The sequence below is a fragment of the Mugil cephalus genome, chromosome 5, assembly GCF_022458985.1.
Source record: "Mugil cephalus isolate CIBA_MC_2020 chromosome 5, CIBA_Mcephalus_1.1, whole genome shotgun sequence".
Classification (NCBI taxonomy): Eukaryota; Metazoa; Chordata; class Actinopteri; order Mugiliformes; family Mugilidae; genus Mugil; species Mugil cephalus.
Genome location: NC_061774.1, coordinates 8,044,124 through 8,066,151, shown reverse-complemented (window position 1 = coordinate 8,066,151; position 22,028 = coordinate 8,044,124). Strand labels below are relative to the sequence as shown.

Sequence of the window (22,028 nt, the reverse complement as noted above, 5' to 3'; positions counted from 1 at the left end):
CTCATTTTTCACCGTGTCTGGACCACGGACCAAAGGATTGTAGAAGTTGGCTCCCCCTTCTCCCTTCACGGTCCCCGTCCACCCTTGTCCCGGCAGATCCTAACCCCTGTGAATATTAAACAGCACAGACTGCAGGAATGCCTCGGCTAAATTGGCAGCAGATGTTGTTGCGGGGATTTGGTTGTGAGGTGTTTTGTCTGCAAACTGAGCTGTAAAACATCGCAGGCCTGACAGGTCCTCTGGTGAGCCTCTTAGGTGAAATGGCACAAGAGCAATATGGACCTTTCGTAGATCCACTGAGGCTCAGTAGTGGCTGAAAGTCAACCCTCCATTTAATGGTTATGACGAAAGTTTCAGGGGACAAGCTGAACAAAAATGTGATTGGGATTGGAACAGATCGGAGATGAGAGGTTCGTGAGCTGTCCCCCCCAATGTAAATAATGTGGTGGACAAGTCCCAGATTAAATTGGTGGATAATCTACTTAACATCACAGCATCATCTGAGCGTGGTCCATGTTTTTGTCCTTTACATGACACCTAGAGGTTCCTGTCAAATAACGCACAGACTTTAGTTCAAGATGTGGGAACCACGTCGATATGCAAACAGATTACATTTTAATGTGTGTTAAAATATACTTTAAAATACCTATATGCGACGCAGGAGTGGAAAATGTTGGTTACCTGCCAGTCATGTCAGCTTGAGAGGAAACAGGCCAGAGATGTCTGGGTGTCTGGCAAAAAAGATGAATGACTGCTGCACAAAGAAAATGATTTCGTAGTTTGTTCCAAATTCTGAACCAGCCGTTGCTCCGGGCCATGGCTGCCGACATAAACTGTGACACATGTGATTTCTTACTCCCAGCGCAAATAATGACAGTTTGGACTACTGGTGCTCTGGCTCCACGTCCTCAGAGGCACAGGAAGAATCGGTTGTGGGTCCAAATGAATGAATACATTTTAACAGGAATAAAAAAATTTTATTGACTAGAATCTGACAAGCGGCACAAATCAGTTTCAAAACAAACAGATGTCCATCTTAATGATTTACAGCTACACAAATCAATATTTTGCATTGAGACACTGGGTGGAATATGTAATTTGTCAAGTGTTGCTATGCAGTTCAGATCCATGTAGCTTTTAGTGTCTTTAAACATGTTGTTTTGGTTTTATATATATATATAGCTCTGATATACACATCAAGGATAATGTACACACATTCATCAAACTATTGGACCTATAACATACGACACTCAATCAGGTGTACTAAACTCCAAATACATAGTTGCAGTAAATTATGGCACGTGATGTGAGACTGTGGACCACAAGCTGTACACAGTTCATTCATGTTCATTCATTATTGTGTATGTGCATTCACTATAAAGCGCAGGATGTTATCTATCACTGGAGAAATTCCTGAAAAATAATCATGTTAAGTGCTCCAGTAGGTGGGAGGACGTCTTGGCGGTGGATTTTTTTTTTCCCCCTAACTGATAAGACACCATTACATTACCAAGACATTTACATCACCAAGACATAAGTCCCTACATGTAGGCTAAGTGCAGGGAGCAGCCCATTTACTGACAGTGTGAAGCTTAACATGAGAACTAAATTCAAGGGTGGCCAAGATCCACGCAGGCCATCTGCCAAGAATCCAATTCAGCAAATGGTTGGATCTGTGTAAGCCCTAAGCTGACAATAAAGTCACTAAAAAGATGCTAACATCCTTTAATGGGTACGAAAGCTGCTGAAGAAGAATACAAATCCTGGCTGTTTTCTCTCGTGGTCCCTGCAGCCCAGACTTTTATCTGCTTCCATCCAGCATGCCCTGTGAAGTTGATTAATTGAACACTTTGGGACAAAAGGGGAACTTTTATCAACTTTGGCTGTGACTAACCCGCTGTGTGGAGTTGGGAGGAAATTAAAAAAAGGCTGCTTTCCTTTATCTCCCAAATCGCAAGACAAGCCACTGCGGTGTTTGCCAAGGAACCGAGGTATCATAAATGAACGTAGATGGCAGATCAAGACGAAGCGTCTCATGACGGTGGTGTTTACCACCTGCGCTGGGACAGGCGTGAGGAGAGCGTGGGGTAAATGTGAGGTCGTGGCTGTCAGCAGTCTCTCAGTTATACAGGCCAAGTGGGACCGCAGATATGAGGAGGGCAAAAACTGCAGCGCTGACATGATGAGGGTTACACAACCGCTATCTTCATTCAACGTTGCACGGCTTATAAACTCCGTGATGAGTCGTGTGTGTGTGTGTGTGTGTGTTTGTGTGTAAACATTCCTTGAAGGAGCTTTCTCTCAGGACTCTCAGGCCCCGTCTCATGTGATGCTCCCACAGTGGAAACCTGTCCACGACCCCTATAAAAAGAGAGGGATGCCCACTTCCTTTTACCCTCAGGCATGCCAGTCCTCCCTCAAGGGAGAAGGGGCCCCATAATTTATTATTTGTTCCCCTCTTGTTAAGGAAATACTTTCTCAATAGCTCTCTCTCCTTTGTATATTTTCACTGTTCTTATTTTCTTCCTTGATCCAACCCCATCTTCTCTTATTTATTTGCTTTCTAAACATCAGCTTGGTTTGTTACAATCAAACTGCCAGGAAGAGACTTTAAAATATTACCTTTGTCCTCGACGAGGACAGTGTTTATTTGTCTGAGTGAACCTGAAGGCATAGGAGTATTTTGGGGATACCTACGTGTAGGTGACAGCTGAGTTGAGTCATACAAGCTGACCTGGGTTAGAATTACCTCAGGCTTTAATCAGATTCCTCTGCTGCAGATTGAAGATATGTCGACAGATGCAACAAGCTCGGATGTCATAATTTATCAGCCTGTTCCTGCCACTCTTAATGTAACGACATTCCTGCTGAATGTGAACTTAATGAGATGTTATGCATACAGCATATGCAGAGAGAAATGGTTTCTTTGAGCAAAAGCACGCCAGAACATTCAGCCCTCGAGAGACCAAACCCTCATTTATTCCCAGCAGGGACTTCTTTGTTTGTTGGTGTTGGTCAGGTTTTCTCACCCTCCCCATCTACAGAAACCATCAAGGGGAAAAAGAAAAAGGCCAGTGAAAAGGCCACTGGCTGACCACTGATCCATGACTCAGCTTTGAAAGTCTCCGCCTTCAAATCAAATTGTCCGGCTTCAAGGAGCAGAGGTGCCTCAGTCCTGCCCCGGGCCACTCAATGTCACCGGCCAGCTTTGGAGGGGTTAACGCGCATTTTTCTCAGTTGTCAAGGACGTGTGACGGGGGCCAAAGAATACAGAGCAGCACAGAGGTCACCGCACTCCAAATATCTAGAGTCTTTGAAATACCTAATTGTGTTATAGAGGGAGCAGAAAATAATCCAGATCCAAACAGAGCATTAAAGAACTGGGAGGTGGCTTCATCTGGACCTCCACACCAATATTAACCAGTTTATTGATCTGCATGAGGCCTGCTTACTTACCCTGTGTTAGTATTTGAAAGGAGTGAGGTTGTCATGCGTTTTTATTTAAACAAACCTTTAGAGATTTTTCTTTATTATGGTGCATAATCATTTCAAAGTTGATCAAATCTTTCTCATTGATTTATATTTGTGATAAATCTGACTTATCATGAACTTTTCATTGTGCTCAGAGAAAGGATTCCTCTGACTTTGGTGGCGCCCTGACTTTTTCTCCAGAGTTACTATGTGTTTAAATGGCATTCACGATTACGGTGCCAACGCAGGTCAAAATTTAGGTGTGAAGCTGTGAAAATAACTCAGATGTGAATGGACACGCTAACACCAGGAACTAAAATGTGTACAGCTCAGTGCATCACCTTCACTAATGGGGTGAAATATATTAGTATGCAGTAACAGTATTTCCTTTACCCTTATCAGGCTTAGAATATGAAATGTAGTATTTACATTTAAATGACTGCTTCATATAATGTTCCTGTTACATTAGTTACCTGCTGGATCTTTGCATCCAGTTGGTATTGTGCACATTTGCTTGGTGGTGCCTTGCTAACAGGTGTAGATGATTTGTAGTTGTTTATATAGAAAATAAAGCAAGCTAACACGTTATGTAATGCACTTCTTTTGCTGATGTTAAATTAGTTATTCGAACTCCTCGTCCCATATGTTTAAAGCTAAATTTTTGTATTATTTTGCATGTTGATCCTCCGTACGTTAGCACTGAGCATGTTAGCACGTTTTCATCCAGCCTCACAGAGCTTCTAGCGTGACTGTAGAGACCGTAATGCCCTTTACTTGCGGGAAATGCAGTTTTCCTTTTAATGAATGTTCATCCGCCTGGTTGTAATTAGACTTTTTTTTTTTTTCTTTACATGACATTAAGCTAGGCATAATTTAAATTTTCTCTTCTCTCGCCCACTTACCATTATACATGTCTGGCCTCCCATGGGGTCGTATTTTGTAAGAAGAGTTCATATGAACACTATCACTCTCTGTGATATTCACAACCTCACAGGGGAAATTTTCAGGTTAGACCTAACGAGTTGTGACATTAGCATACTAATTTAACGTACTTAAATTAAGCCATATAGAGCTCGTCCTCTTAAATTTATACTGTATTTGAGGAGAATGTTCATTACGTCTTTTCATTTCCTACAGTAAGACATGTGCTTGTTTGTTTGTGGTTGCTAGACTTCACTAGCTAACGTCACCATTTTAATGATAAGCACAACTCTGGACACAACGTCATGTTGTAACCACAAACAAATGAGTTCCACTTATAGGCAGAACTGTAACACTTGATTGATTGGTCAGTAAATTCACTTGTTTTTTACTGACAAAAACAGCGACGAGATAAGATCACTTTTCCTACATCGAATCATAATCCACAAGAGCCAAGAACCTTACCAAGAACCTTACCTTGCAAGTCAGAAGTTTTTCTTACATTTTTTAAATTTCTATAGAGTCCACTCCAGAGAAGGGGAAAGTAATTTATTCTCCCTGTTCCGGGGAGAGTTCAGAACATTGGGTGGTTGTTAAGCTTTATATTTGACAGATACAAGGAGCACACCCACCAAGGAAATAGACAGGCTTTTCTCCTCCGAGCTCAGAGCTTCTCCCAGAGCAGACCATGCTTCACGCCGAGACAATTAAACAAGTCACTGCAGCCACCCAGCCTCTTCTCCAGACACTGAACTCAATTATTACAGAGACTAACTCCTCATCACCATGAGTTCACAGAGTGTGGCTAATCTTATCTGATCCGTTATTAGCAGCATTTTTCATCTTTATGGCACCGCTAACAAGCCTTACAGATCGTTAATAGCTGGGAATGTTCAAATCACAAGTTAAGCATGAAGATGGATGAAAGAAGGATCACTGATCGTAAATCACTCTGTTCTCTGCATAGTCTTTACAGCGCGGGGAAAAACTTGAGCCCAAAGAGTCGCAGGCAGATCTCATAAAACAGCTTTTCACAAAAGAAATGATGCAGTATGAGGAGATCTCTCAAGCAACTGGTTTTATTTCATTTGAATCTAAAGTACATTTGATGCTTGTGCAGAGGCAGGAACCAAAAAATGATTTATCATAGACAGCTTTAACGTTGTGTGGAAAATAAGGAAAAGATTACAGAGGAATGTATTACCATGCTCATTTCTGAAATGACAGAAAATTGGGGACGTTGCCTTTCAAAGAAGAAATAATGAATCACGCCGACTTTTTTTCTTTTCTTTTTTTTGTGGAAATATCCAGGTGCTCATTTTGAAAAGAGCTGCAGAAAAACAACTTCACGAGCCATTTGAAAAGCAAACACAGAGCACTGCACAGTCGACTGTCAAAACCAACATGAGCGCACGACTGTAAAAGCACGGGGACGGCAAGATGCTTTTAGTTACCGAAGAGAGAGCTGTCAATATGTTTGTTAACAGTGAAGGGGTCACAGGTTAAGAGCTTGGCAATCAGACGGCGTTTGAGTGATGGACGAGGTGGTATCAGAGCGGGAGTGACTCAGCGGAGCCGCGCAGTTCAGCTTGTTTGCGTCTGTATCTGCGTGAGACTTGTTCAACAAAGAGAGGACAAAACATATATGAATTGTATCAGTGAGCCGCTAAAGATAAAACCCACTTAAGGACGCATCCCTGCCACGTACTGGAGGGATACACACTCATCACCCATCCTCCCACCGGTTTCAGACAGCTCCATCCTTCTTGGAGTCTCAGGGTCATCTGCCAGCAACCCGTTATCGGTGACCCAGCTTAGGCCTCCAGACGGCATTAATCCGTCATGATAAGTTTACATCGGCTCAAATTGCTGCACTGGTACCATAAGCTTCACTGAAGTGCTGATTTGGGGGTCTGTTTTTCACTTTCCTGTTTTGCCTGTTTTCTAATCCACGTGTCATTTAGCAGCGTCCAGCCACACTCCAGCCAACCAGTCCGACTCTTCGGCCTGAAATCACAGGCTGCACAGTCTCTGCTCCTCTTCCTCCACCAGACTCCTGAGCCACAGAGACACATAAATAACATAATGTATAGGTTATAATTTGCACACACTGACATTTACTAATGAATCGGAGGCATTAGAAGAGACAGAACCGAAGCTTATTTTCTTCTTAACTGACCCTTTATCCCACCTTCCTACGTCATTCTGTTGCTAGGTTAGACAAACAATAGCCACCCAGGGGTCCATTGCATTGAATAGCATCATAATGTTTAACAGCGATTTTTCAAAAACAGGAAAAAAAAAAATACATTGTGGGCACAGATGAGAAAATAAACAGACGAAAGTAATTTTTTTTTTTAACATCTGACAATGTTAGCACAATACTTGTCCCTTCACATTCCCTCTGGAGCCTCACATATCTTCTAAATGCAGGAATAATAAAAAATAATATTGTAAAGTGTTGTTTTGTATGGACATGATGAGGTAATCTTTACCGAAGGTGGCAGGGTTGAACTGCCAGTGGTGGTCATCCACAAAACAGAATCCAGCAGCAACAATTCTCAATATTTATTTTCGGTTCAGGGAAAGAGTAAAAAAGAAATCATGGCCTTCTGGATGTTGTGAGTCGCTGTTACGAGTCGCCCTCGGATCAGGTTTTAACCGTTTTCCTGTTTTTATTTCCTCCTGTTCTCACTTTCAACTCCTCTCTGCTTTATGTTAGCAACAGTAACTATGGGTTGGAGCCCTCTGATAGGTGGATCGGCAGACCAATCAGAAGGCCAATTACTGGTGCTATTTGAATAATAATAAAAAAAAAACTACACAATACCAATTTCCTAAAGACAATGTTGACGCACTCTATATATTGCAGTCAAAATCTACAGATTCTGGTTTGCTAACACAAAAGACAAAGAAGCACATGAAACGGAGATAGTGGAAACAGACATCTGGCATTTTACTTGAGCAATTGACCAATTAGGCTTGACCAGTTATTTCATTTGGAAGCTGTCATGGTGCTTACAGTGTTCAGAAAGCCAGGACACATTATAATTGAGAAGCTCCATCTCCTGATAACGACTTAAACCGATTTATTAGACCAGACTATGGTAGTCAGTGGGATTAACGTTTCCCTTCCTCAACGATATGGCGATACAATGTTGCATTTTAAACCTGTCTGACAACTACAGCTGAGCCTAAACTAAAAAGGATCTCGTCGTCGGTGGAGATACTTGTTGCTGTGTCATGCCACAGAGTGAGAAGCCCACAAATAACAGCAGAATGAATTACAGTGTAATATGGTTCACATTAGCAGTGAGCAAGAGCGGCGAGCATCTGCCCGAACTGCTCTGAGATGCTTTCACAGGCGATAAGCCACCCGATAATGGCAGCCTGGGGTCATTAGGGTCTGTTGTGCAGACAGTTTGCCACTGCACTGAGAGAATAAACAACCGCCATTTTCATTTCTTATTCAGGGCTTTAATCATGGATGACAAAACATCCAGTAAATAAAGAAAGGATGGGGAAAAAAACTGGCACTGACTGTGCGTCTTTCCTGTGCCTTAAACGTCTCTGGGACAGGCTTTTGGGGAACAATTTAAACTGTGGCGAATTTGTAAATGTGCGTATGGAGAGGGAGGTGGAGGGGGGGTCTGACATTAACAGGCTGGCATGGAGAGGAGCTGGCAGTGGCCCAGCACAGCACTGACAGTGTGAGGTCCTCCTTGCCCATTCTAATTAGGTATTTTGAGGGTCTGAGCTCAAGCCTGGAGCAGGCCTCCCTGGGGGTCAGATGTAGTTGGATGTTCAATGGAGGGGCCCAGGAGGAAGTCTGTGGCAGCGGGATGGGATGGCTGAAGTGCGTCAGTGCACATACCAGGATGGCAGATGGTTAAACAACCTCAAAGAATGGGGGGAATGACATGAAATATCTTCAAGGTCATGAACAGGAAACTGCATCATATCCAGGAGCTGTTTTCTGTGCCCCCAGTGGCCCGTGATCTCAACCCTTTGTCTGCAGGAATATCTTATAGCGTAATCTGCGGACGTCCAGGTGACACCGTAAGAGATGCATGGACAATGCCGGACGCATAAACAGGGGATCTTGTGGAAATAATCCTCGCGTTAGTCACAGTAATATTCATAGCTGTGTTTTCTTGAGTTATTGGTGGTTTCCTCATAGGCGAAGAATGTCAAAAATAAACAGGGCATCAAGTTAATTTATGTCTAATGAAATTATCCCATGGCCATTATGTGCTTGGCCCCGAACACTTCATTCTTTTTGACATGTTTAAATAATACGTGGCACTTTTTTGAGCACCAGAGGGGACGTCTGTTTTCATTTGACCCCCTACCAAAGAGATGGGTTACATGTCAGGGAAGGCAATCAGGAACTACAGCGGTCGGCTTTAAGACTCGAACACCTTTAACAGGGGAAGACAAACTAATCAGTGGAATCACCTGGCGCGGTGTTTTTGTTGGAATGAAAACCCCCTGAGCTCTCACGCAGACGCAGCAGTCATCTCGACTGGAAGTTTTACCAACAATTATACCAGAGTGGGACAAAGTCTGCTCTTGTCTCTCGCGTAAACTTTCAAGTCAGAGCCGCACGTGTTAAAATTTTATCTGCCTCACTTAAGAATAACAACCCACAGCTCTGTGATGGAGGATCACAGTGAAGGTTATGTTAACGGCCGTTCTTTTAAAACGTGACTGATACGTTATGGTCTGTTAGGTCGTATATTAGGTATATATAGGTAGTATATTAGGTCTTTAACTTAAAATGGTCAACCAGGTGAGCTATATGAGCACAACATAAACTAAGGTTACAATAAACTCTCTCCTCCTGTCCTTTTCTGTTTCTACCTACTAGTAGCGATTAAATAAGGAGAAAAAAGACAGAAAAAATAACTTAAAACATCTAATTACTCCAATCCCTAAAACTAATTATCTAAACATTATCAAAAATAAATAATGTTCTGTCTGTATTTTAACTGTAGGTGTTTATGCTAAGTACACTCTATATTCATGTTTATTTATCCTTTATAGTGTGTGTATATTTACAAATTCAGTAGCAAATTTTGAATTGGTTTGTGTACACCAATCAGCAACAACATTAAAACCACCATTGAATAAAATGTTCTTCAGGCAAACCTGGATCCAGACATTTACACATAGGGGAATCTTCTGTTTTTATCAATTGGCACTGGGCCATTGTCATCACACCCCACCACCATCAATGCATTAACCTGTTACTGGTACTTGGACAGGTACTGACCACCGCAGACTAAACTCCCCCAATAGCTGCAGTTTAAGACATGTTCTTAAGTGGCATCTATTTAGTTTATTTCTGTTGTCATTTTATGGAAATGGGCCATGATCATCTTTTCTGCCTTAAATGTTGCCCTTAAATCTGTTAGTCATGAACAGGTGTATTACATCAGACTGTCTGACCTGTAGGCAGCGATCTCCATGTCCCTGGCCATCTTCTCGCTGAGCAGCTCCTTATAGTCTTCACACTGCTCCTTCATCTGAGCTTGGAGGTCGACTTCCTGCTGCCTCATTTCATCTAAAGTACACTGAACAACACACACACACACACACCGGATGGGGCGTAGAATATGAGATTAAATGACAGAATTAGCCCAAACCACTGATCCATTACAGGCTACGATTACATTAATCACTCCACTCTCATACCTCCAGCTCAGCAATCTCGTCCATGTACGCAGCCTTCTTCATCTCCACCTCGTCCTCCAACTCCTCATTACACTTCTCGAGCTCAGCCAGCTCCTTTTCCAGCTCTGAGATCTACAGCAGCAACAGAAAAGGCAGTTATTCATTCAAACTATACCCACAAACAAACATTTCTATTGAATTATTCGGTTATTCGTAATGAGGCTGGACAACGACATAATGTTTCCTTCACGGTCACGTTGTCGTGCAGCTGAAGAGAAGATAAACCACATTTCTGCATTAAATGGTAACTGAATATCCAACATTTATTGTACAAGGGTTAACATGCGTGATTTTAATATCTGTCACACTCCCCTTAAGGAGGAACTCTATTTACTTCAGGCACCTAAAGTCATTTCCAGAAGCTGCAGCTTTACTGTTCATGGAGCTCTACCTCGCAAAAACTTAACTATTCAAAATAACTCAACAAACAAAGAGAAAACAGGTAACTTTACTTCTGCCACAAACCAACGGAGGAGCATCCCTCCCCTCCCTCCCCTCCCCCCCAGTGTCTGAGGCTGTGGTGTCCTGCCGTGAGTAATTACAGCAATCACAGAAGTTCAACAATTAGCTGTCACAGCCAGATGGGGATCCAGGCGGTCCTGCTCGTCTTTCAGCAAGATTGTGTGCGCAGAAGACGACCCGGGTTACTACTCACGGGCTGATGATGACTTCCCAAACTGGTCAAGTCGCTTACTCACACACACGATCCTCCTGGCATGATAAGTGGAGTCTGGCTGCGTATGTGTATGCGAGCGGCGGCGTGCAGCCCCGTCGCAGCTTGCTCTATTATATACATCTCTGCGTCAGGGCTGATTTCGCTGCAATCTGTTTGTTTGGCCATGTTGTGTCTCAGTGAGAAACCAGACCCGAGGCATCCATCACGGGCGGGAGAGGAAACAGAGCAGATCAAGCCGCTCTGTCCATCCGTCAGGCTGGCTTGAGCCGAGCTGGAGCCTGCGTGATGCATATTAGAGAAAAGTAGACGATGCTGGTGGTTACAGCGGCGCGCTGTTTATTTGAAGAGCTAGAGGTTGAGCTACAGCCGCGGTAATGAGAACCAAACCACCACGTTTGCTACAGATGTGGTTGGGAGCCAGCTGTGGTCAGACGGCTGATGGATGTTAAAAAGACAAAGGTAGACGAAGAGGAGGTGGCCTCTCCTTCCTGGAGTAATTTCACCTGAGTCATAGCTTCCTGGTTTGTCTCTTTATTGACACCTGTCTCATTAAAAGGCTTCTGGTTTTCCTGCCTTTTTCTTTTGCTGGCTTGGTGAAAAGTATAAAGGTTCATTTCCTCTGCTTTGGCAGGAAAAGTCTCCAGGCAGTATGTGAAGTTTCAGGACTTTTATGACGTTGCTGGCGCTCTGAAAGACTGTATTTAATAACTGAGGACACGCAGGGCAATAAATCCTGTCTGAGCTGCAGCCGAGCCCTTCACATCTCCCGCTGAAAGTGTCCGCAGAGTAAACACTCTGGTCAGCAGGATCTCCCACACTGTTGCTCCGCTGTCACTCAGCTGCTCTCCACTCCTCTCGCCTTCTGTGGGAAACCGTTCACTTTTCGCCATTAAGTCTGATTTAGGAGCTGATGCCCGACGCGGAGGCAGAGCTGTGGATTTTAAGACTCGTCTTTTCTTTGTCATTTAAGAGCTCGGAAATGTATTATGGGAAGATCTGAATCAGCAAAGGACTTGAATGATGTGCAAACGTGAGACTGGAACGGACGGTTCACCCCCCCAAAATCTACATTTAAATAGTTCACAGTAGTGCTAGCTGCAGGCAGCGCACAATGTTTTTTACAACACTGATGTCACAGCAACAGAGTGGATCATGTTCTGAGGCACAATAAAGTCAGTATTGATCTCATATCTGTGTAGTAAATGTGAAGCCACCAAGACCGACAGCATACGAAGTTAAAATGGTCAGGCACATGATCAGGTTTTGTGCTGTACAGATGGAAAATTAATAAACGGTGGCCGTTGTGCTTGTAGGTGCAAGCTCCAGCATGTAGACATGAGAGTGACGTTAACTGTCTCACTTCTGACTTAGCTAATAGGTAAATTATACAAAATGTTGAACTATCATTTTATGGCTGAGACTGTACTTACACGGTGGATGTATTAAAGAGAGTTGGACACCAGACTCAGAAACGAAGCCCAGTCAACACTGCTCTCCTGCCGTGGATCAGAATCTTTTTTCAGTGATTTCATCTAAACTGTACATGTCCACTAAAGTGTAGACACTTGACATAAAGGCATTGTGATAAAGCTGTGAAAATAAAACTAAAACGGATTAATAATTCATTTTTAATCAACTTGCTGGCTCTGTTGATTGTGATTTTTTGTGTTTCAGAGGATATTTTGTGTTGCTAAACTGCACGTGGCGTCTTCCTAATAAGAAATCGCCGCAGCGGTGCTGTGAACCAGAGCTGCATCTGACTTATCATAATTTTGAGTGTAGCACATTTCATGTTTTGTTTTCCTCATACTCTATTCTCCAGCAGGAGTCAACTAAACCTCCCAAAATCTTTTACTGTAAAGGGCATTTTGGGTTTTGGACAATCTCAGAAGAAATAAGCACAAAACCATTGCGCCATAAAACTAAAACTGACTGCATTTGTCACAATAAAATTGACCGTTACACCATTACACCAAACACTAGAGGAGCAGAGGAGCTCATTCTCCTTCAGACTAATTCAGCTACAGAACTTCTTTTATTCCTTACTCTCTCCATCTGTATAACAGTATATAACAACAGTATTTCCCTTGTGGATCATCTAAAATTGCTTTGCTTTATGTGATTCAATCCCTTTCTTTTTTGTTGTTGTTTAAGGGAACTGACCCTTTAAAAAAAAAAGGAAAGAGGAGACCACTCACCAGCATCTTTATCTCGCTGACGTCCTTTATCTTTGCCAAGTCTTTGACTGTTGACCTTTCAGTTCCTCCCACTTCCAGTTTCTTTCCATCACCACCGTGAACCACAGCAGAGGAGGACACATCACGCTCGTACTGAAGAGAGAGATGAAGAGTGCAGTTCAGTCTGAGACTACAAAAGCTCAAAGCCGAGGAGGACAATGCCCTCTTTAGGGACAGTTAAGTGCACTTTGACATGAGGAGCAAAGAGCAATCAGAGCCTCTCGGGCTGGCTGACGGTTAAAGCTCTCTCCTCGCGTACACCACATTCGTGATTAGGAGAACAAATGGAGACCGCAACAAGCGACACGAGGGCTCACAGGTGTGTGGGAGTCAGCCAGCAATCACCATTACTGTTCAAAACCAATGGCAATCATTTTAGCATCGAGACAATCGCGTCTCGTAATCGAGGCCAGGCACAGACAGGACGGGGTCCAGCTGGCCACGGCGAGGCCAGGTGGGAGGGAGACAGTGAATAGATGGGAGTTTAAAGGAAACAAGACACACAGAGGCGCATCTAGACAGACACACAATGTATAAATATACTAGATAGCCTTCAGTCGTGCTTCCAAATAAAGGACACACACACACACAACTGCATCCACTGCGGTGCTGCCAAGGAGCCTGGGAAGGCGGCCTGCAGTCTGATTACAGCCCTGACCTCTGAACCGGGCAGACATCCATGCCCCAGAGGGGGTCAGACCCACCGGAGCTATAGGCTGACCCCACCGCAGCACCTCTGTGCTGTAACACACACACACACACACACACACACACACACACACACACACACACACACACACACACTCTCACATACACACACAGGTGGACAAAGTCATTCTGTTCGGGTCCAAAACTGCTCCTCTGACTCTCAAGTTCTTCCCTGGTGTTGTGCTAAGAGGTAAAGAAAACAAGTGGGAGTATCAGCGTGTGAGCTGTGAAAGCTGAGATTTAGGTCTGGACCCGACCGAGCCGTTTCCGAGGGAGTGAAGAAGGAGAGGTCTCACATGAAGGAGGAGGATGATGGGCTGGTCTCTGGATAGCGTGTATCAGCGGCGGAAGAAATGGGTGATTTGTTTTAAATGAGAGACGCAGTACAAGAATAAATACAAGACCAGAACTAAAACTCCTAATTCATGCAAAAATACTAAAGTATCAAACAGACGTGGACTCGCTCTGCATGAAAATGGTTCTGGTGTCGAGTTGACAAGTTGTTGCGTGATACATCATTAGTTTATTAACACAGAAGCATCTTATATAACCGTTACTACAGTAGTTACTTTATATAGTAATATGTTTTGCTTTGTCTACCGAACAATCCTGTCTGATTCAAATTCCAGTGTATAAAATTGTGTGCAATGGAAACAGCAAAACCAAAACATGTCAGTGGTGTCTGTAGATAATTAAGGTAATGTATCAGTCCTCCCTGTATTAGTTTGTCAAAATGTAATGTTTGACTAAACTTTTTTTAACGGCATCAACTCGCTACATCTTGGTGTAATTTATTTAGCAACTAGATGATTAGCTTAAGCAGTTGTTAGAGATGAAGCAAATTAATTTTCTTTTGCCGCTCGTCTGAAAATTCAGTTAAAAGGTTCAACACATCTGGATAGAACCTTAAAAAGAGAGACCTGAACACAATTTTAATTCAACTCAAGACAATACTTTGCAAAAGGTATGTCATGTAAGCCCCCTCATGTGCATGGGGTCTGTCTGAAAACAAGCAGAGGACTGTGTGCGTCGTGCTACAGTGTGTCGTACCTGCAGGCTCTCGGTCAGCTGGCAGTAGTGCTCCTTTACAGCCAGGGCCCGAGTCATGTCAGGGCTGCCAAATCTAATAGTGGCTCCTCCTGTAGTCTCTTCATCTGGATCCAGCAGACTCTCCACCGCCTGCTCGAACATGCGACACATACAAATACACAGGGTGAAGTATTCTGATCGTGAGCACTGCTCAGTGCACAGTACTAAGTTAGACAGCTGACCTTTATCTGAGAGAATATTATGGCGCAACATTGAAATTCTGCTCATGAAAAAATCAATAACGCATTATAATTTAAACACGGGCCATTACTACCATTAGTACTCTCACTGTGATCAATTTACTGATTGTACTTAAGAAACATTTTAAATGCAAATGTCCTATTGGTAACAACTTCTACTGGTATTAATAATAATATAATTTACAGCTCTAATTGGTTCAGACTGAGCTAATTTCACCTGTTTTTCATGTGCTGCTGAGTATTTAAATTGAATGAACTCATCACTTGTTTCCATGTAACACCTTAACGTGCAAAATGTTTTAAGTCTGAGTAATAGCAGTAGTAGTCCACCACTGGGAACAAACAAATGCACATTGAACATTTTAAACCATTTACCCGAACAACAAGAGCCTGGACTTCTATGTCTTCAGCTACCAATAAACCACACACACACACACCCCCTTTGGAGAAACCCCACATCCATTACAGAGGAAATTAACTGCTACGGAGCTGCAGTGGCAGCGTGACATTTTTCTCCTTTTTCGCTGCACCTAAATAACGACATGGCCACCGATCTGCTGGGGGAATATGGGGTTTCTGGAAGTGCTGATAGTGACAACAGTTAATAAAACAAAGGGAACTTCTGTTTTCATTTGGTAGCCAGCCGCATTTCCCGGACTGTGAGCTATCGAGCGTATCCCAGAGGGAGTGTGTTAAACGCCAGGCAGACCGGCTTTGCAGAGAAAAACACAGAGTGATGGAGCTGCTGCCTGGCTCTCTCTGCCTTCAGCCTCTATCTGATACTGGGGGCGCGTCTGTCATCTCCTGGTGAGGTGGAGAAAATTGTAGAAGATGCAGAGAGCAGGGCGTGTGTGTGTGTGGATGTGATATAGGCAATGATGTGTGTAGGATGTGGCTGTGAACATGTGCTTAAAGGAACAGTTTGGGCTCCTCATTCTTGCTTTGTTGCCAAGAGTTACATGAGGAGATTGATGCCACGCTCCTCTGTCCTCTGTTGAATATGAAGACATGCTCAGTCAGAAAGTGAAGCAAACTTTTGGCTCATCAGTTGTGTAAAGGCAGGACTGTTTGTTAGGGGTGCGTAAAGCATCCAGTATTTGTATTTATATTTGTATTTGTTGAGAGAAAAAAAGTACCTGTATTCAAATAAAATTCAAAATAGGTGCAAAATCAATTTTTTTGAGTTGCACTTCTAATTTAGGATATGAAAGTGTAAGAATAAGTATTATTTAATTATCTATTATAATAATTATGGATGTACATGCAATATTGTTTGATATCTTGCATTAAATGCAGCCTAATACAAGTGATTTAGACTGACTTGAAGAGGCAGAACATGACTGTTATGATGATTTGGTTTTTGTGGAAGACTGTGGCTCAGTAGGTAGAGCGGTTAACGGTTCGATCCCCGGAACGTACCGCATGGTTAAGTGTCCTTCAGCAAGACACTGAAGCTCTGTGACTACTAATAGGTAGAAAAGCGCTATGAAAAAGCAAGACCATTTACCATTCCCAGTAGACAATAGTCTGAATTACAGAGCTAACAAATGTTAACCAAGGTGAATGCTAACATGAGAGAACCTGACTGCAGACTCCTCGATACTAATATAACGTAATGGAATAATCTCCCAGTCAAACTCCACTTCCCAAAAGTTATATTCTGCCTCCGCAACTTAGTTAAGGTAAAAAAAATATGTTTGACAAAAGTAATGATGCAGTTAAGTTGTGTTTTATCCAGTCAGAGCCTCCTCTGTTACGGAGTCGAGACTTTTGACTCCTGAACGTCACTCAATCCAGACAGAGGCACAAAGATTCAGTGCAGTCACATGAGGAAAGGCAGCTTTTTGATAGGATGTTTTTCTCGAATACAAATAATTTTAAAACTTGTAAAATGTGTTTGAAATAAGTATTTGTAAAAAACACATTATCTGTGCCTTTCCACCCTTACTGTTTGTGCTCATTTAACCCAAACACGCTATACAGATGTTAGCTGGAGGCTAGCTGTCAACAGACACACGTATCTGTTTTGCGGCTTCCTATTCCAAGAACTATCCAGCTCTGCATCAAAAAGCACCAACGTCTCTTAAGACATTGGGTCGATTACGAGACTTTCTGAACTTTAAAAATTTAATGGTGATTTTTCTCCAGATGCAGAACTTTAATTATGCCATGCTCTGTTAGCACCATGTAGCTAGAGTGGCCAACACAAGCAGAAATGTGAACATTTCTCAAAATGCTGTATTCAGTGTACAAGTAAAGGGGGAAGTCAGACATCAATAGTCCACCATTTCTGACCTCCACAAACTTTGTCTCTTTTCTTAGAGCGACAAACACTCGTCAGCAAACATGTAGTGTATTTCACAGAAGAAACAGGAGGATGAAAATGGCCCCAAAGGTTTGTTGTCAAATGTTGGGGAATCAGTGAATAAATTGTGTCATTTGTGTTTGTTTGTAAGTTTTTATCTTGGTCAGTAGTTAGTTTGGAATTTTTTTATTTTTTTAATTTTTTTTCCCAGTAGCTATTGACCCAATCGTTTTTTTACAGTGTTGTTTTACTCATTGGACCCGGGACAGGACACAGCCTGTCCAGCTGTTTACCTCAGTGTCTGGTCTTTAAGCTAAGATAAACCAAGATAAGCTCATCTGCAACCAGATGCACCTTCATATTTACTAATCCAAAAACATCCTCACATCCCTTTATAAGACTGTAATGATAACTCATTGAGACACTAATCAAATCAAAAGAGTCTAATTCTGGCCTTTGCGTTTGAATCCTCTCCTCATATGTTTCTGTTGACATTGTCGTTTTTGGCTACAACAACTCTCCAGGAAGGTTACCGGGGTTGTCAGAGCTGTGTTTGTCACCACAGATCTGGGCATTCCTCCAAAACTCCTGTCTGACCTAAGTGCTACATTTTGAGCCATTTTCATGTCTGTAAACTGTCCCTGTTTCACCACGCCACAGCTACACTCTCTCTCTCTCACCGTCTTGTGCTGGGCCTCCATGTTGGCCAGCTGCTCCTCGTAGATAGCCACTTGCTCCCTCAGCGCCAAACACTCTGCTGTCACAGCATCCACTTCCTGCAAAGTAAATCACATTAACAAAGAACAACGCTGGAAGTAAAGTTCAACTTCATTTCTGGAGGTGTCCGAGAGGAGCAGTCTGCAGTTTGGGAACTAAATCAAATCACGGGTTGAAGAAACAAAGAAAAAGTCTTTGTTTCCACCCTGAACACTCTTTTTAAGTGCTACTACATCCACTGAACAGCAAGTAGACACCGCAATGCAGAGGAAAGGGGAGGAGGAGGAGGAGGAAGAGGAGGAGGAGGAGGAGGAGGAGGAAGATGAGAAGGAGGCTAACTAGACACAAAAGCCCTGTCGCCCAATCCATTTGCCAGCAGGGGTTCTCAGCTCATCTACTCTTTTAAAAGAACCAGACTAATTGGTGCTGGATGCAATTAGAGTGGGAGCCTGCATTTACATTTGGACACAAGGAGGGAGAGTTTGGTGGAGAAGTTGCGGATCCTCGCTGAGAAGGTGGCAGGGCCGTTGATATACAGCGGTATGAAAAAGGTCGGCTCCTGCGGCGTGTTCGAATATCAGCCAGGAGCTGGACAGAAAGTAGTTCTGACTCAGTTTTAACGGTATCCAGTCGTTCCTTAGGCCAGTAGATCACTACGCTGTTTGCTCATTGATGTCCAAGTACACCTCAAAAATTAAAATCTGACAATGGCAAAAGGATCACTGTACTCTTTACAATTAAATGTCAGCAAAATGTGTCCATCTGATGAAGCCAAAGTCGGTGTCAAGAAAGGGACGAGTTTAAAGCAGCTGCAGATTTGGGAGTTAATAATGTGTGGGTTCATCTTCTTTACCATCAAACCATCTGATACTCTTTCAACATGAAAACATTAATTAACGCTGCCTTGCACCAGTGCGTCTCCTCTCCAACCAGCTCTCTGCCTCGATTAACATTAAGGATGAAACACGGCTCCCTAAAGAAAGTATTTAATGTAAAGCACGACCTTGTTTTCACCTTCAAATGCATCGAATGACCTGGACTCTCCACATGCTGAACCTACCAGCCTCCATGCTCATTCATGCAGTTTCCCTGGAGTCACAGAATATTACTGAGACAATAAACAGCTGAAATGTGTGAGCCTTTAAAATGGAGCAGGAGAAAAAAAAAACACATCACAAAAGCCGATGTCACACTTCAAAACAAATCAAACGTTTAATACGATGAGAGGACTGCAGCTTGTTGTGGGCCGATCTGCGTAGTATTCACATCTCTCCTCCGCATCTCTGCACTCCTTCTACCTCCCTGACGATTTCCCACCAAATCTTGTCACCCTGCAGCTGCTTCCAATTCAGAGCTGGAGAACCGAGCCAGCAGCAGCACTACGGCACTGGCTCACAGCCTGAGTTACATCTGTACGGGAGAAATTAAAGCCTCCCTCGCATCTGGCCCGGCGGGGAGGAGATGGGCGCTGGCATGTGGGAGGGTGGGGGTCTGGGAAAGTTGGTGGCTCAGGTTGCAGTGGGCCAGGAGCCCAGACTGTTTGACTGCTGGTGATCAACGCCCATTGAGAAGAAGTGCAGAGGAACAGCTGAGCTAAGAATCAGTCGCTTCGCGGTTAGACGCTTGACAACACTGCCATCTAGTGGTGAAGGTACATGATCACAACGAGGGTCTGATCATGTTCAGGGTACTGAAGCTTATACGCAAGTTTTAATAATGCATTTAATACAATGCTATCCTCTCTCTGCTTCGCCTTTTTGTATAGAATTATAGCTCTATAGATTTTATATATGTAATAAAACTGTTCATAAGCAGCAGAGTGTAAAGGAAGTGAATGTTTACTATATCAATTTCTGGTTGGACTATGAGAGATGTAGTGTTTTTAACGTTAACTTAACGTTTGCTTTCTCTGTCTTCTGTGTCAGTGTGAAATGTTTTTATATTATGTGGTAAACGTAGATTTGTCAGATTAAACTAGCTGGAGCATTAATTACTGCGCACTGTGCATTTAATTGTGTGTTTAACTTATTGTTGTAACATCAAGCTGTGAGATTTATTGTCGTAATTTATTAATAAATTCCAAAATATAATATTTGGGGGGAAAGAAATTATATTTTACCACCTTTATTTACAGCCCTGTTCAACTAAATGAATTTAATCATCTCTCAATTTGAATTATTTATTTTACAGAAACGTGTGTAACAGCTGAGTCTGGTATCAGGAAGTTGGGTGTTTACTCTCTTTCTACGCTAGTCCTGAATACATTAAATTTATTTAAAAGAAACTATCGTCCCTGTATCACTCATAAACTTGTGATGTCTCTGTATGTAAACCACACGATTTTCCTCATGTGCATTGTTGATTAGTCATTAGTGTAGGTTAATTTTCTGAATAACAAGGCTTGATGAAACCACTGAGGTTTAGTATGGTTTCGAAAACCAATCGCTTTAAAACTGTAGCTTTTTGGATATTTTATGAGATGCTTTCAGTGTTTTCTAAATAATTCATAGAAAAAAAATCATACAAATTATATATTAATTATTATGTATTTGCCCGTCAGTGTTTTTCTCTTAGCTTCACCTCAGCGACATCTTGTCGTTCGTGCTGGATGAGGATCCTCTGCTGTGCAGCTTTCTCGTACTCTTCCTTCAGATGCTCCAGCTCTTTGTACAGCTCCTCTGTGTCACACAGGATCTCATCCTGCAGTGGAGACAAGAATGTATCTTGGCAAGGTCATACAAACTGAGGTGTAACTGATGGGATGGAATGAGACAAGTTTGTGTACTGATATGAGGAAAAACTAATTAGGGCATGCCGTCACACTGAGAAGCACGCAGCCGACACACCCAGCTGCACCCTACCCTCTGCTTGCGCAGTCTTTCCACCACTGCGTCCAGACTATAGTCCGGCTCCACCGCCGTGGAGGTGATGCTTGAGGAGGCCTGTCGACTGTTTAGCTTCTTCTCAAGTTCAACGATCTGACATTCAAGGGACTCATTCTCCTCCTCAAAACAATGGGCCTAAAGGGCACAGAGGCAGATAAAGTCAGAGCAGGAACCTACACGACAAAGTGCTGTCGTGTCTCCGGTCTGTGGCGGCGGTGACACCGTGTGTCCTCACCAGTTCAATGAGCCTGACCAGGCGGTCATTGAGGGCAGCGATGATGGCGCGGTCCTGGACAAACTGGCTCAGACCCTCTTTGCTCAGAGCCTTTGCAGCTTCAAAGTCTAACTTGTCACAGTCACAGTCGTCAACAGCTGCAGCCCTGAGAGGACAAAAAGGCCTGGGCTAAATACTGGAGAAATATTTGAAATCCTATGAACGCAGAAAACAAACATGAAGACATGACCTAAATTACAAAGGCTGTTAAATAACAGGCTGCGGCATCATTGTTTAACTACTTTGCGACAGCAGCACGAAAGGTTGTCACTCAAACTGTACTTTAACGCCCCCGCACAGCATTTAAAAGCTTTATTTATACACGAGTTAAACCGTAACATAACACTGAATATTTCCATGTGTATAAAAAGTATTATAAGTGCTACCATCTCCTGAAGATTTACACATTTATATTCAGACTAAATCAGTTGGTGAGAAGTGTAACAAAACATTTTATTTTAAGACATTTTACTTGATCTTCTTCTACTTAACTGAGACCCAGACTGACCTGACGGAGGCCCGGTACTGCCCCGCACAGCGCGCACTCGACCCTCCATTACGACCCCAGCTGTCTTCCTCAAAGAGCTTGCGGTAAGAAGACACTCTGAGCATGGCCATATCTTTAGATGGGTTCAGACTCGACCAAACGCAACAGGCAATTGGCGGCAGCGGGTTCCAAGGTGGGTTTTAAACTCACAGAGAATGTAACACCGAGGTGACGCGGACTAACTATAGCGTGAACATCAGACAGTAACCATCTCACATGTAGCCGAGGAGTAAACCCTGATATCTAGTGCGCGGTTGTTGTT

The 22,028-nt window shown here is 43.0% G+C and overlaps 1 protein-coding gene across 1 annotated transcript; it reads right to left on the bottom strand.

The window, feature by feature from the left end:
• Positions 1-5,455: 5,455 nt before the first annotated feature.
• vimr2 (vimentin-related 2) lies at positions 5,456-21,945 on the bottom strand. The gene is made up of 10 exons (XM_047584628.1): positions 21,728-21,945; positions 21,181-21,325; positions 20,922-21,080; positions 20,641-20,760; positions 18,024-18,119; positions 14,800-14,928; positions 13,003-13,134; positions 10,090-10,200; positions 9,844-9,968; positions 5,456-6,448 (listed from the first exon to the last, which is right to left on the bottom strand). Exons 1-10 carry the CDS (start codon positions 21,835-21,837, stop codon positions 6,406-6,408), a joined length of 1,170 nt encoding a protein of 389 aa, XP_047440584.1. The 5' UTR covers positions 21,838-21,945; the 3' UTR covers positions 5,456-6,405.
• Positions 21,946-22,028: the final 83 nt, after the last annotated feature.